This window comes from Pseudophryne corroboree, chromosome 9, assembly GCF_028390025.1.
Source record: "Pseudophryne corroboree isolate aPseCor3 chromosome 9, aPseCor3.hap2, whole genome shotgun sequence".
Classification (NCBI taxonomy): Eukaryota; Metazoa; Chordata; class Amphibia; order Anura; family Myobatrachidae; genus Pseudophryne; species Pseudophryne corroboree.
In genome coordinates this window covers 310,575,424-310,592,730 of record NC_086452.1, presented here as the reverse complement: position 1 = coordinate 310,592,730, position 17,307 = coordinate 310,575,424, and the positions used below count along the sequence as shown (strand labels likewise).

The following is a 17,307-nucleotide window of genomic DNA, read 5'->3' as shown; positions in this document are numbered from 1 at the left end:
TACAACGCCAATATTTTGCAAATCTATTGACCAAGATGTTTAATTTGGTATATGATGTGCCTTGCTCAGATAACAGCATCATAGAAATGTCACTCATAAAAGTTGTCCTGCTATTTAAAAATAATTAAAGAAAAAGTAACACAAAAGTATAGGTTTACCATTTCCCCCACATAATAACAGAATAATTTGTTTTATTTGAAAATTTTCCTATTGTTAAATTGAAAATTGTATTTCTCATAGAACATTTCTGAGCATACCAGTTATGTTTCTATAGTCTGATACTTGGGTAATATTTTAAGGTTTCTGATCTTGACTGTTAACTGAGATTTAATTTTTTACAAACAAATGGAAAATGGAAAAAAATGAAGATATTTTCAGTGAAGCAGCACACAAAACAATAATTATATAATTTTATACCCATAAGTCGCAAAGTCTCTGGCAAAATTCCATTGAGTCCTTTATTTTATTTGTTTTTATTATACCAGTTAAGAGGCGTGAAAAATTGCCTTCAAAAGTTGTTTGTTTGATTTACACACATATAAACAACATGAAAGTCAGAGATACTAGATCTCTCTTTTTTTTCTTTAAACATTTGACTTAAAAAAAACACCCTGTTTCATAATGTAAAACGCCTGTGAATTACTTTCAATTAATATATATATGTACATATGTATATATATATACGTTATATTTTCATTTAAAGTTTCTATCCCTTTAAAACTTTTATTTGTAAACAGCAGAGGAGGAATTATAGTAAACATTTTTTTTTTAATTTTTTTTTCTTGTTCATGACACATTTGAAAGAAAAAACCTTAAAAAATTAACACAACAGGAAAAAAAATTATCACAGTTCTGGCTTTCTGTACACTAGAATTAGCTGCTCCCAAATTCTCTCCTGGGCTGTGATGTAACTTGCTGTATGAATGGTTACGGTTTCCTGATTTCCAAATACCTGCATGGAAATGTTAAGTAACTGTCAACCAGCTCTGTTTATTTGTAACAGGTGACGTTGGTAATTCAAATCACTTTTTCAGTGGATTTCTATGGCGATATCACACAGATGTGTATGCTTTTACTCCTGCTTTCTTGAAAGTTATTTAATGGACTAAAAAAGATAAAAATAATAAATAAATAAATAAATAAATAAAGGTTTTTTGGAGTACCTATACTTCCCTATGTAAAAAAAGGTTTCTCAAGTATAAGGATGAGCTTTAATGTTTTAATTAAAGCAAACTTTGTTGTGTTTACTCTAAAATTTATCATTTTATTAATAGTATTTCTGGCACTTCAAAATGTTAGTGGTTGGAGCCTAGTGTACCATACATTTGAAATATTATAATACAATTGCTTTACTATGATAAGTAATACTGTCGTAAAAGTATTAATGAGTGCAATTCAAGAGGACAATTTCTTGTCTAAAAAGTCAATATTCTTTTAATTCAGTTTATTGTTTCAAAAAAAGGTCCAGTGTAAATACGTATAATATAATGATATGTCCACTGGAATATTATAGTTTTCCCTATTTCACTGTACAGTACTTGTGCCATTCTGTTTTATCAGCAGTTCTGTAATCTCCATACCAGAGTCAGAGCTGCCAAGACATCTGGCAGGTCCTAATGCTAAAGTGGGGGTGTGGCCAATTATGGAGCTGTGGCCTCACCCTGCATGGCATACTGTGCAGTTATGAATGTGTGCGCTAAAGGGGGGATGGGGAAATATTGCTAAACCTCCCCGGCTCTATCAGCCACACCCCATTCTTGGCGCCCCGACCAAGGTGCATAACTATGTTATTAGGGACTCATGCATTAACTTCTTTAATGTAGGGTGTCTGTTTCCTTGAATGGAATTTTGTGACCATGGCATAAGCTTCTACATTGAAACATTTTTTTTTTAAAAGCCATCTTTCACAGGAAGATTAAATTGATACAATGTAATTCATTTTAGATCTCATTTTCTGACAAAAAGAAATAAGATACACAAATCTAATCAAGTGTGTTCCTGTACGAGGCATGTAACATCGCCAGTGTACGCTTGTTAAGAGAGGTGATACTGAAAGTAGATCATAACACTGAACAATGACTGCGATTGTATTGTATTGTCTGGTATGTTTTGTTAGTTTCCCTTTAAACTCTGCACCATGTTGGCTTCATGCAAGGTGCACTGACTCAGGTCATAAATTTTTGGCACTGAAGATCCTTCTATCCACAGGCTGGTCACCTTTCTATACAAATAAATGAGCCTCCCATCACAGCTCCACCTGGTGGAAAGTCCAGAAAGCACATCATAATTTCTATCCGGTACATGATAGCAGCATTTATAGAGAAATTATTTCAGCCAGAAAAGCAGCTGAGATTGTGAAGGAGAAAAAGAAATAAATGAGTTGATAAAACCAACCACACAAGAAAAAGCTACTCAAGAAATGAAGTGTTTCCTATACATTAACAGCAAACATTTCTACAGCCAAAAAGTGGAAAACCACAAAAAATAGAAATTACACGCTTGAAATTACATAGGGTGCTGACTGTATCATTATCTGTATCCCTGAAATATCTCAAACCAATGTCTGGGCTAGAGAACCCTATGGAATTTTGGGCACACAAGTGACTAAAAATATATACTAACTGGACCTTTTATATTCCCTTTTCACTTATTGGCATATGTATCAAGGAATATTTATGTAGATAAATAGACCAATTCTTGACTTTCTATCAGTCTGCAACTACAGTTTACAGTAGTATCCAAATCAACCTATTATTTTACATTACAAAGGTACATACCGATACTATTAATGTATCATATGACATATGTACAATATAAAACCAGAGCAGAATTTGGAAAATAGTAATTACATTCAAATATTTTGGTACTGAATTGCACTATGAATATATTAGTCAGTAGTACTTTGCAATGGTGTGATTTATGGTGTGAATTATCAACGCTGCACTTGGACAAGTGCCAAGGGATTGACATTTTTATGGATGGGTAGGTGGGCAACCACTGTTATACTTCTCGTCTCTACTATCTATGCCAGCAAAGACTTATTAGTGGTAATATACAGCAATGGAGCAGCTCTCCATAAGGCATTGCTCTACCATGATGTCTACAGTGATGATCACAAACAAAAAGGGTTATTTATTAACCATATTGTGAGCTTAGCACAGGGCAAATAAAAAAAGGGTGTGATATGTGACCCTAATATTATCATATGCAAATGGTACAGTTGACTGAATAAAATTGGGTTTCTTAAACCAGAACTTCAGTAAGAAATGATGTTTACCTTAAACACAAGCAATATTCTTTGTTATGTTACTTCTCCAGTGTGTTTGATCAGAACTAAGGTCAGGTTGATTTAATGAGCAGGAATAACACCAGTGATCAGTTAATTAGAGATGACTTTGCACTTTGAGCACATGGTATATTGCCCAATAGGCCCACATGTATGCTTGGGCAAATAGATACATGACAGATAGACATGTTTATAAGCATGCTCTATAGTCTAAAAAGAATTGATTGTTTGCACTGACACCACCCATTGTCTGTGAGACAGAGGAATAATGTCACTATGTCTAGATAGAGTTCACAAAACAATTTAGCACCAGATGATTTCTGGATCATTTATAAGTTTGACGAGTTGAAGAAGATACATGATGAGTTTGATTGAGTGTTCCATGATAATTTCTCTGTTACAGACCCAGAAACTGTGCTTAGCAGAGTGCCCAATTTATTCTGAGTATCAGATTTCCAACATACAGTATAATGTAGCAATAAAATGTCCACACCCTATAGAGCAGGCAGGAAGTGGGAATATAAAGTGAGGAAAGATAAAGTGCCAACCAATCAGCTTTTGACATTTTTCAAACACAGCCTCTAAAATGACAGCTAGAAGCTATGTAGGTACTTTATCTCTTTCCACTTTATCACTCTCCAAGGTCTGGATGATATTTGAATCAAAAGGATGAAGAAGCCCATCGTAAAGTAGACATTATGAGCCTTTCTTTGTGGCACTAACTAATGTGCACAATCTCAAATCACAACTTGGCAGTAAAAGCCAGCAAGTAATGATGTTGTGGTTGCATTTTACTACAGTAAATGTTAATGGAAATGTGCTTGCACATACTGTATGTAAATGGGGAGTTGCTGCTCATAGCCAGTGATGGTGCTAGTTGCATTTTATTACTGGATAGTATGTCAGTGGCATTTTACTACTGATGTTCCTATTTGTGATATCCTACTAATGAAAAGCATTGTTACATTTGACTAATAATGACAATATACAGTAACAAATGATTGTCATGCTAGTGGCATATGACTGCAGGTGTGATGTACTGTAAATGCTATTTTACTCCTAATACACATGCTACGAGTCCACATTTTCATGGTACAATGCAGAATCGTAGCCCACTAAAGGTGCAGAGTTTATGAAATAGTAGGCATTTCTGGGCGGATTGTGATGGATTTGTGGCAGGTTAGGTGTTAAGTTATTTTGTCCTGATGTGGTACAGTATGTGTAAATGTTGGGAGGTATGTGCAATACAACATACCTACACACTTAGACTTCTGCTTGCACTTTAGGTAAAAGTTAATATATGTGCAGTTTTCAGGCTGCGCAATCAAATTTCATGTGGTTAATCGCTTAGCAAGGGTATGGGTCGTTGGGTCGACTCAACTTAGGTCGACAGTCATTAGGTCGACATACATTAGGTCGACATACATTAGGTCGACAGGGACAATAGGTCGACGTGGTCGTTAGGTCGACATGTACTAGGTCGACAGGTCAAAAGGTCAACATGGGTTTTTGGACTTTTTTTGGTGTTGGTTTCTTCGTAAAATGACGGGGAACCCCAATTAGTGCACCGTGTCCCCTCGCATGGCTCGCTTCGCTCGCCATGCTTCAGGCACGGTTACTGTTCCCAATTGTAGTCCACGTGGATTGTCAAGTATGAAAAAGTCCAAAAAACTTATTTATTTAAAAAAAAAACTCATGTCGACATTTTGACCTGTCGACCTAGTACATGTCGACCTAATGACTACGTCGACCTATTGACCATGTTGACCTAATGCATGTCGACCTTCAGTGGTCGACCTAATGACTGTTGACCTAAGCTGTGTCGACCTAATGACCGTATCCCCTTAGCAAAACACATTTCAACGCAATAAGAGTTTATACAAATTTAGTATATTGGCTACACTATAGTACTGCACGGATGCAGGAGAACTTTGCGCGTGTATAGCAGAGCAACAAAGTCATCTCTGTTATAATATTAATCCGTTAAACCTGTATACCACCAGGTTTGCAGAATAACACATGACCTTGTCATGTATATTCCATTTACTAGACAAGTAGCCTTTTTAATTAAAAAGCACAGCAAACATCAATATCTTAGGGAATGAGGATAATAAATTGTAATTTAATGCAACCAGCCCACACATTGATTAATGTGGGTTTAGTGCTGTGTCCATTTTATAACAAATATCTTAATAGTAAATTGTAGTCTACATTAACAGACAACCTTTTCTTTACTACTGTGATCACTTTCAAGTCACAGCATTGTGTTTCTGTATACAGTATGTATTCTTTAGCTACAGTATAGGTAGCTTTATACATTTGTTATATAGGTAAACCCAATCAATCATCTTGTTTGTTAGACATATATTATGGTGCGTAGAACATGCTCATAAGATCCATTTCAACAGAGTAATAATATTCTGCTCTTAAACAAATTTCTTATTGCAGTAACTGGAGTTGAACCAGGTAATTAATGTACAAGGAAAAATAAACATACAAATAGAAAATGAATACAGTCAGTTGTGGAGTCCAGGTTAACTGCAGATTAACCGGACAGTAAAGAAATAAAAAAAATGACTAAATACAACAAAACAAAAAAAATTAAGGCAGGATTAAAACAATACAAAATAAAAAGTTTAGTCAGTCTGCAAGAAAATTCTAAGTCAGGTATATAAGTAATGCAGACAGATGAGGAAAGATTCCTGATATACTGTAGTGTTTTCAAGTGCAGATGAAGAGGTTACTCTGTGCAAAGTACTACTAACTAGATCCTGTATGTCAATCTCTGCTAATAAACTTTTTTCACCTTTGACTGCACTGTCAATCACCTACTGTAATATAACCAGTTTGCAGTATAGTAGAATAATTGTGGTATACACATTTAATAGTACTTGTTGAGGGTTATTTTAGTTGACAACCCAGCATCAGTTTTTAAAATGTTCAAAATAACATTCAAAGTCAAGTTTTGCAGGTATTAATGAAGTGATCTCAAACCTTTCATATCTGAAACTCACCCCAGTACCCAATTTAGACAGCAAACTGTACCTTGATACACATGCCTCAAAGTGCTAGAGCTCAAGATTTATTTTGACACTTGTTTTCACTTTTAACACCTTCAAAACAGCCAGCTGAAGAACAATTAGGCAGAGGAGGAGTTAAACGATGTTCTGTCAGTCACTTCACCATAAATCGGCATGGAGATAATGCCAGTTTCACATTCTGGTTGAATGGCTTCATAGATGTGTAGGCTATTAAATCAGGGTAAATGACGATCAGCGTCTTATTTCTAAGGTGGCTTCAGTATTTTGGCACATGAACTTTGAGTCTGGCATCAGATGACTCAAGGAATTGGCACATATAAGAGCTTCTCACCTCCAGGACCGAGCTCTGTCAATTGGCACACAAAGAAAAAACTTAAATAAAATAAAAATGAGCCAGGGATATTAAAGAACTATGATCCAACAGCTCAGGGAAATGGCACAGGGATACAGAGCCTTGAAACCTGTAAAAATAGGTATCTTGGGGGCAGGGCACACAGCCATCTCCCTCTGTGTCACTACAAATTCATAGAAAAGTCTATTGGAAAACAAAAAATGTTCAACCACATATTTACAAAAAAAACTAAATTAACTGTGGGTGGTGTGATTCCATCCCATGTTTCTGATGACTGAAGCGGCACCCTAATTTCTCTCCCCTCACATTCAACGTGACGGAAGTACTAATTGGAGGCTAGGTTGACGCTTCCCAATATCTCCAGCTAGAACCATGTGTTGCCAAGGAGAAATGAAGATTAATGCCCTTATGGTCATAGCTCTTGTGCTAGGATTCTGCCCTCAATCACCAAACCAACCATACCATTTCCAAAACAATCTTTCCATTGTCCATCCAATGAACTTCTTCAATAAACAATGAAGGAAACACATAAATGTGAATATTATATTACAGGCTGAGATGCAGCACATGTGAAAAATAGCCCTCAGCAACTTTTAGCATTACCCTAATGTCAGGTTATATCCTTAATGGCAAGCAGTTTTTTTTCTGATTGTTTGGTATCTTTATTGTAACAATGGTGAGGATGTGAGAAATATATTATCCAGTTTTATTATTGGATCAGCTCATGCATATATAATTGTGGCCTTTTAATGCCTGGGTTTCTATAAGAAGGGCTTGTCTTTAAGGAAAGCTCAGCTGATGGGAACAGTTTATTGGAAATGTTTATGAAGATAGCTAAAATTCTTCCTTCACTATGAAGGACAACCATAATTCTTTAACCCAGACTGGTACTACCTGTTCATGAAAAGACAGTGCCATGCCAGGAAGCCCTTGGATCCAGATGTGGGTATCCTATTGTCTTGAGATGTCTACTTCTATGTCTAATTTCTTAAACAGTCAGTTAAATGATATCTATCATGGCTGAGTTAATTGAAAGAATGAGCTACCAAACAGAACCAAGAACCTTGCACAGCCAACTAAATATAAAAAGTTATAAAAACTATTCTAAATTTACATTGCTGTATTATCTGTAAAAGTTCAGTTATATCATGTATTTATTCTTTACTGTATGTATTGAAAAAGTTTGTGATTAGCATTGACAACTGCCTCAAATATTATTGTAGTGTTCCTGAGCAATCAGCGTAAATAATTTTGAGTCATTATTAAACGTCAATTTTTTTTGTTAACAAACAAAAGAAAAAATACGTTTTTTTCCTTTGTGACTTTACAACCCAAATTATATGTGACGGCTGAAAAAAAAAACCTGTATGTCTATCTGAGGGTTAGCAGGAATAACCTGAATCAGAATTAATACTATGTTTACTGGCAAAAATAGAATGGATGAAAAGTTAAAGTGAGTATGAGGTGGATGGACAAGTGGAGGTACTGTATCTCACTTTAGGGTTTATGTAATCATACAGATCCAGCTATCTGTGTTTTCAGACATACTCAACACAAACATACAAAATCACTTACAACGGGCAGTTCCCAGTTACCCTTTCAATGGACATACTAGGTATCATTGGCTCATCAACAACGGATGCTCAGTCTGCACCCCTATAAGCAGGGGCTTTCATGGAAGCTTCCTATAATGTAAGCAGTGCCCTCTTTCACTCTGATACTTTCCCTGTACCATCTTTTCTTTACTCTTTGAGAATGACCTTCCTGAAACTAAGTCTTCTCCCAACTCTTCATGTCATGGTTTTGGAAGAAAACTCGAGAATGTCTGTACATATTCCTTTTTCCTCCCTCCCTTACAGCGCTCAGCCAAGTCTGTAATATTAAAAACAAACAAAGACCCACTCCCACCCCCTCCTCTGATGTCAGGTTGGTGCTTCTTGAGGCTGGACTTTGATCTCTACATGAACAGAAATACGAGATGGCCCAGGAAGAGAAGAAAGATGATAGGGAATAGAAAGGCTGCATCTCATCCTACTCCGACAGCATTCAGGAACACCTCTGTCCTGTTTCACTGTGAGAGAATATCGTTTGGGAAATGGGAAGGAGAGAATTTAGGTCCCAGCCCACCTCCCCCTCTCAGACGTCAGATTCAATGCTGGATAACTTCTCATAAACATGGCCATTGGTAGAGTTGTTGAAAGATCTGGGGTTCTTATTGTTTGAAACGCAGGCATTGGGTTGGTTCCCTATACAAATGTCTTTTTGGAAACATCCTGGAGGACCCGCAAGAGAAGTGAGTGATTTACCAGTCCCTCTGAAGTCCGACTTTCCCTTCAAGCCACCAATAGCAGGTTGCCTAAAATAGTAGGGCTTGCTCCCATGCAGCAGACATTGGTCATCCCCAAATGTAGGAATAAATGGGTTTTGGGTGACTCGGTCAGGGTAAAGGGAACGGCTAAGCATATAACCCCCAGGATTGTGGCTTGGGCCATGGGACTTGCTGGCAAAAGAGGACTCATTCGGCATTTCAAACATGTGGGCATATGGGCTACCATCCAGAAAGCGTTCCTTATCTTTTAAGCTGACACTGCGAGGGGCTAAGGTGACATCTTCTTTCTGAAGGTCCACAAAAGTGTCATAAGAATGTTGGCGGTGGAGTTTACTTCGGTTACGCTTCTGGGCCTTGCCATTCGATGGGCTCTGTGGATATTTGGAGTTGGCAGGTGGTATTGGTCTTGCATCCAAATCTTGAAGAGAGTTGTCTTCACTGATGTCATAAAGGTTTCCTGCTTTCTTACAGACTTCACAGCGAATACAAGCCGGACGATTAGTGTTCTGCCCTGCGTAGTTGTGAACCTTTGATGGACAGTTGCGACAGAAGTTGGCTGTAGATCTGTCATCCCACTCCATATTACCAATGTTTTTCTCCCATGCATTACCTCCAGTGCCATGTTTACGTTCATTCTGCACAAACTCGCCAGTATGTTTCTGATGCTGTCTGTTGGAGCAAGAACTTTCATGTTTAAAATCCTCCCCTCGTTCTTTATAGATATCTGTCAGGTCTACATGTTCCCAATGGGGATTGTTTTCCTTTGTCCGGAACTGATCAAGATAAAAATCTCGCAGACCTTCCTTGTCTCGGAAGTAGCGCTTGTGATCAGGAGACCTTGGGCGTCTGCGATAGGCTAATTCTATCTCATCAAACTCTCTTCGGGATTTAGCAGATGCTGGACGTTTTTTTAGACTATCTTTATATTGTTTCCTCCTTTTTGCATTGCCTTCAATATTGCCATAAGTGACTGTATGAGTGGATATGTCAGAAACATCAGACCTAATTAAGTCATCATGGGCCCCGTAACGATCACTTTTAATTGAAAATTTTCCATACAGATCACCTATTTGGGTTGTTGGGTGTTTGGATGGCAAACCTATGTCTAAAGGTTTTTTAGACAATGATCTGGGCTGTGTTGTAAAAGGAGCATTATCACAGTCATACAACCCATCAATAGAGCTATTACTTCCTATACTGTGTGGTCTATGGTGATGAAAATGATCTTGGTAGACATTGCTATCTTTAAGTTGAAGGTTACCAAAGGTCCTTTCCACTTCAGAGATGTAGTCACTGAAAAGATTCTCCTCTGGTTGAAAGGATTTACAGTCAGAGTGCGTAAAGCTCCGTCGGTGTTCAGAGATATCGTATACTGAAGATTCTCGTCGTATAAAGTCCAACGCACTCTGCGGAGAACCATTTACTCCAGAAAGATTGGCCATATTTTTGGCAGTGCGGAGGAGACGAAGTATATTGGAGTGGGTGTTGTTCATTGTAGCTGATGGGGAGTTCATGGCAGATTGTCTATCTTCTATTGGAACTCCATGAATACAACTGTAAATACCCTAAACGGATGAAAAAAAATAAGTTTAAGTCATAGCATCATTATAACATAATTTAGTGTATGCACACAGATATACAAGTGTTGCATATCAAATTAATCAGCACAGTCTCCTTGTGCATCCTTGTATTATTTTACAACTAAGAAGTATATTTAGAAAAGGTGATGGTAATCTGCGCACTGAGGTGTTAGGTGTCAGCTGGGTCAGGGTGTGCTGCAAGTTCAGGGGATGTCCAGTCCCTATTGTTACAGTCTTAAAGAACGGGTACACAATGCGAGAACACAATGTGAGAACTTTAACTGCGCTCTACCCCTGATGTTCATATGTCTCAATCTGTTTATATCGGAAATACCTGTGCTGTTTTTGAGATCAATAATACCAGTGAGTGGAAAAGTATAACTAAAAGGTGTTTTATTGATTGCTAATTGGATAGGGTATGCGTTCCAAATGCCGTCCTTCTCTTAAGTGAAAGTCCAACAAGCTCTTTCTAATACTGAAAGTGCCCTTTTTGATGCAAGGAGTAATAACTTCAAAACGTCCTTTTCCTAGTAATAGTTCACATTGAATTGACAGTCTTTGATCCTTAATGAAGTAACAGAGACCGGCATCCTGTGTCTCTGTTGAGGTCTGGTGGATTAAAGTCCTTACCGTTGCAGCCGTGTTCGTGAGGAGTCTGGGTGCGGGTCTGCGCCGGGATTCTGGAGGGGCTCTGGACCGGTCAGCTGACGGCAGTCAGCACTTGCTCGCTCAGTTCGTCCTTGCACGGATTCACCGTGAGCCTGCTGCCTTCACCGTGCCGATCCTGTGTCTGTGGAGAGGGTGCGCCGCTGTGGAACCTGTCCGGGAATCCACAGCGAGGCACACCAGTCCACTTGTCGAGCCGCACCTGCAGTCTCCCTCCTCGCCGCCCGTCCGCCTGCACTCACTTACCCGTCTTGCTGCGCTGTTACTGCAAGCTCGTCGTCGGTGCTCCGGGGTTCCTCTTGCATCCACTGACCGCTTTGATGTAGTTGCTGTCCTTGGTGTCCTCCAACGCGTTTCAGCCGGGTCTGGCCTTCCTATGGGAGTTTGCAATCTTTTTTTATTTTTTTTTATTTTTATTATTATTATTATTTTATTTATTATTTTTTTTGTATTTATTCCCAGAACTCCCAGAGGAAGGCCAAACCTGGCTGAAACACATTGGAGGACACCAAGGAAAGCAACTACATCAAAGCGGTCAGTGGATGCAAGAGGAACCCCGGAGCACCGACGACGAGCTTGCAGTAACAGCGCAGCAAGACGGGTAAGTGAGTGCAGGCGGACGGGCGGCGAGGAGAGAGACTGCAGGTGCGGCTCGACAAGTGAACTGGTGTGCCTCGTTGTGGATTCCCGGACAGGTTCCACAGTGGCGCACCCTCTCCACGGACACAGGATCGGCACGGTGAAGGCAGCAGGCTCACGGTGAATCAGTACAAGGACGAACCGAGCAAGCAAGTGCTGACTGCCGTCAGCTGACCGGTCCAGAGCCCCTCCAGAATCCCGGCGCAGACCCGCACCCGGACTCCTCACGAACATGGCCGCAACGGTAAGGACTTTAATCCACTAGACCTCAACAGAGACACAGGACACCGGTCTCTCTTACTTCATTAAGGATCAAAGACTGTCAATTCAATGTGAACTATTACTAGGAAAAGGACGTTTTGAAGTTATTACTCCTTGCATCAAAAAGGGCAATTTCAGTATTAGAAAGAGCTTGTTGGACTTTCACTTAAGACAGGGGTGGGGAACCTTTTTTCTACCAAGGGCCATTTGGATATTTATAAAATCCTTCGGGGGCCATACAAAAATTATCAACTTAAAAATGAGCCTTCCCCCCAGTAGATATGCCCCCAGTAGATATGCCCCCAGTCAGTTATGCCCCAGTAGATATGCCCCCAGTAAGTTTGCCCCCAGTCAGTTGTTATGCCCCATTAAATATGCCACCAGTCAGTTGTTATGCCCCATTAGGTATGCCACCAGTCAGTTGTTATGTCCCATTAGATATGCCCCGTCACTTGTTATGCCCCATTAGATATGCCACCTGTCAGTTTTATGCCCCATTAGATATGCCCCCTAGTAGCGACGTTTACACACACACACACACACACACACACATTAAAAGAAAAAAAAACACAATACTCACCAGCTCCGCTCCTGCTTCCGGACCGTTGCCCTCCGCTTGGCCGCCCGCTCCTCAAAACTATGGGAGAGACGTCATGACATCTCTCCCATAACACGGCACAGCAGCACACGCACACTGCCAGAGCCGGAAGCCGGAGCTCAGGAGTGAGCTCCTGCCTCCGGCTGCTGCTGAGAGTAAGAAGCCAGGCGCCCACCAGTAACAAAATCTCAGCAGGCGCCCGGCTAGGTGAGCCTGGCCGGGCCGGATCAAGTGGCTCTACGGGCCTTATACGGCCCTCTGGCCTGAGGTTCCCCACCCCTGACTTAAGAGAAAGACGGCATTTGGACTTTGTTTGGAACGCATACCCTGTCCAATTAGCAATCAATAAAACACCTTTTAGTTATACTTTTCCACTCACTGGTATTATTGATCTCAAGCTAAGAAACAGCACAGGTATTTCCGATATAAACAGATTTAGACATATGAACATCAGGGGTAGAGCGCAGTTAAAGTTCTAACATTGTGTTCTCGCAATGTGCACCCGTTCTTTAAGACTGTAAGAAGTATATTTGGCAACAGAGACACCCGACACTAGCAGAGTCTCACAGTAGCTGGCACGCCGAGAGGGTTTGTTTGGCGCAACTGTAGCAATGTTGTATGAGGACACATCTTTACAATGGAGTTTAAAACATGCACTGTAATCATTATAAGGAAAAAAAAAACACATATTGGACCATTATGTCTATTATGACTATTACTTCCTCCCACTCCTACCTCCAAGATTTTTCACGTGCTGCTCCCTTTCTCTGGAATTCTCTACCTCTCCCACTCAGACTCTCCAACTCTCTACAGAATTTCAAACGGGCTCTCAAGACCCACTTCTTCACCAAACCCAGCCGTCTCTCTCATCCTAAACTCTCTGTGGCCCATGCTCACTTTCTACCCCATCTGTGTCACCCCTGTCTGTGTGACCCTCCCCTTTAGAATGTAAGCTCTTACGAATAGGGCCATCTTCCCTCATGTGCTTATCTTTTTCTTACTTTAATAATCTTCGACTGCACCAAATCCAGTGGTTTTCTGCCACCCTGATTCTTATGTCAGTGTCATCTGCTGATGTAGCTATGTTTATTTACCCTGTATTTGTCCTATATTGTCTTCAACTGTAAGTCGCTGTTTTCCTGTTTTGATTATTTGTTTATGTACTCTTTAATTGGGTGCTGCGGTACCCTTGTGATGCCATATAAATAAAGGATAATAATAATGATTATACCTAAACATGGTACAAAAAACCCAAAAAACAATACAAATAGTAATAATAATATTAATATTAGTATGATACACCATAAATTTACCAGCATGGGTAATATAAAAAAAGATCTGTATAAAACACTATAAATATACTAAAACAGATAACTTCCATTCAGAGGCGTAAGTTCATATCATGCGCCCGGAGGCGCTATTGACAGTGGTGCCCCCCCACACAGCAACGGTGACCCCCGTTTACCATAGACAGCATTGGTTACCCCCATATACTACAGACCGCATTTGTGGCCACGATATGCTATATCCCTCAATTTAATTAAAAAAACAAACTTTCAAAAGTATTAGTTTATCTTGGACTGAGAGGCCAAGAAAATTAAATTGCACACTGGACACACAAGACAGATAGATACATACATACACACACACATATATATATATATATATATATATATATATACATACATACATACATACATACATACACACACGTGTACACACACACACACACACACACATATACATATATACATACATACATACATACATATAGATAACCAGTCGTCTGGCACTCTGTATAAATTAATCAACGCAGGGGTGTCCTCCTAATGAGTGTATAAATGGCAGTCATCCTGGGATCATGGCATAGTCCATTATGGAAAAAACAGAGGCGGCACTCCATGGGCTTCCATATTAATAGTGTATTAAGGTCCAGTAGGATTGCCACTTATATATGTTGAGTATATAAATACTGGCTGCCCGGGAATAATAGTTTAATGTTTAATAACAGACCTCTCAAGTATGCTGGCGGCTTGGAGAGCTGTCGCTGGCTCCAGTGGGACATCAGAGACATAGACTTCCGCGATCCAGTGCCGAACCTCCTCCCAGCCTCCCTCGCGGCAGCAGAGCTGAGGAGAGTGAGAGCCGAGGGACAGCTGCAACGCCCCCTCTGTCACATGGACCAATGGCAGCGCAGCGGTGAGACGGGCTCCCGGGACTCTGCTGTGACACCTACTGCAGCAGCAGCAGGTGTACTACTCCTTGCTGCAGAAGTCATCACCAGCGCGCCTAGCACACACACAAGTAGTGGTTATAGATGGATTAATCTATAACCTACAGTGTCCGTTGTCCGGTGCCTGCTCCTGTGTGCCCCCCTGATGGCTAACGCCCGGCGGCAAAAGTCTCCACTGCCTCCGGGAGTTACGCCACTGCTTCCATTGTATAAACCCTTCTCATGTCATTGGTGTGTACAATAAAGAGGTTGAGTTGTAGCACACTGACTATTTGTTAATGCTGATCCTTTGGAACACACATTTCAGATTTCTTTAAATCTTTGTTTCAACAGTCATCGCTTCTTCACCTGCTAACAACAAGAATAGATCTGGGAGGAGACTGGCAGGGGTTGCCAATACCAGGCTATGCCAGCAGGGCTTGCCAGGTTGTGTAATTTCTGGACAGTGTTGCCAGCGCAGCTTGGCGCTTTACTAACTAAATGCATGTGACAAGTTGGTAACTGAATTTAGCCGTTGAATTCAATTACGTGGCTTATATCTGTTATTTCTTGTAAAACAAACTACAGGATTGTGATCTGTAGCAACAGCAGAGACTACCTTAGTCACCACATTATAAATGGTAGCTATCCTCAGCTATGATCTAGTAGCTGGTGGGCATTGTGTTTTCATGCGTATATTCAAATTTAAGTATAATATAGTGTATTTTAGAAACTGTTATCTGACAATGGAACTTGAAAATTCTGTTTATAAATTGAATGGTGATGTATTGTACTGTATTTTAGATGATACTGTTGTAATAATGCAAAATGTTTCTTGGTATTCTAACATTTCTCAAATGAATAGAATGTAAACTGTGTGGTAAGTTAGTAAAGGTAAATCTATCTGTCTGTCTGTCTGTCTGTCTGTCTGTCTGTCTATCTATCTGCCTATCTCTCGTGAGAGACAGAAATGCAAGGCCTGTTCGGCCAGTGTAGCCACATAAGGGCGACGCCATGGGAGGTGCATAATGAGGCTGACCAATTCTCAGAAGAGACATTTTACAAGTGGGATGGCAAGGGTGATCACCCCAGGGCGAGGGACTTCACTTAGGATACCATGGTCAGTGTTTTCTTGCCTTTGGTCCTTCTTGGAAAAGTAGCCCCTGCGGAGCTAAGGACACAATTTCACAAGAAGCCGCATCCTCCTGTCACAAGACTTGTGTAATGCTGGCTTTGGGACTGGTATAATAAGGGAGCAGATTCAATTCATCTGCAGTGTGTTCAGTAAAGAGACAGACAGTGCTTACACTTCAGTTCACTAGCTGAGATGGTAAAGACGATGATTACCTTACATTTAACATCATATCATATATATGTGTGTGTGTGTGTGTGTGTGTGTGTGTGTGTGTATATACAGAGATTGATCTATAATATGATCAATAACACATGACTGTTATATACAGTATATATATATATATATATATATATATATATATATATATATAGAGAGAGAGAGAGAGAGAGAGAGAGCGATAGACCTATAGATAAAATGTACTGTAGAGCAAATATATATTTCTCTATCGTCCTAGTGGATGCTGGGGTTCCTGAAAGGACCATGGGGAATAGCGGCTCCGCAGGAGACAGGGCACAAAAAGTAAAGCTTTTTCCGATCAGGTGGTGTGCACTGGCTCCTCCCCCTATGACCCTCCTCCAGACTCCAGTTAGATTTTTGTGCCCGGCCGAGAAGGGTGCAATCTAGGTGGCTCTCCTAAAGAGCTGCTTAGAGAAAGTTTAGCTAGGTTTTTTATTTTACAGTGATTCCTGCTGGCAACAGGATCACTGCAGCGAGGGACTGAGGGGAGAAGGAGTCAACTCACCTGCGTGCAGGATGGATTGGTTTCTTGGCTACTGGACATCAAGCTCCAGAGGGACGATCACAGGTACAGCCTGGATGGTCACCGGAGCCACGCCGCCGGCCCCCTTGCAGATGCTGAAATCAGAAGAGGTCCAGAATCGGCGGCTGAAGACTCCTGCAGTCTTCTAAAGGTAGCGCACAGCACTGCAGCTGTGCGCCATTTTCCTCTCAGCACACTTCACACGGCAGTCACTGAGGGTGCAGGGCGCTGGGAGGGGGGCGCCCTGGGAGGCAAATGAGTACCTATAAAGGCTAAAAATACCTCACATATAGCCCTAGAGGCTATATGGAGATATTTAACCCCTGCCTAATTTTTCTAAATAGCGGGAGACGAGCCCGCCGGAAAAGGGGCGGGGCCTATCTCCTCAGCACACGGCGCCATTTCCTCTCACAGCTCCGCTGGTCAGGACGGCTCCCAAGTCTCTCCC

At 40.6% G+C, this 17,307-nt stretch overlaps 1 protein-coding gene across 1 annotated transcript in view; it reads right to left on the bottom strand.

Annotated features, from left to right (window-relative positions):
• Window positions 1-235: 235 nt before the first annotated feature.
• The window catches only part of GRIN2B (glutamate ionotropic receptor NMDA type subunit 2B), a 1,069,942-nt gene continuing 1,052,870 nt past the window's right edge, over window positions 236-17,307 (bottom strand). The window contains exon 14 of the mRNA XM_063940427.1: window positions 236-10,573. Coding sequence (XP_063796497.1) covers window positions 8,816-10,573 — 1,758 coding nt within the window. The 3' untranslated portion in view covers window positions 236-8,815. The remainder of the gene's footprint in view (window positions 10,574-17,307) is intronic.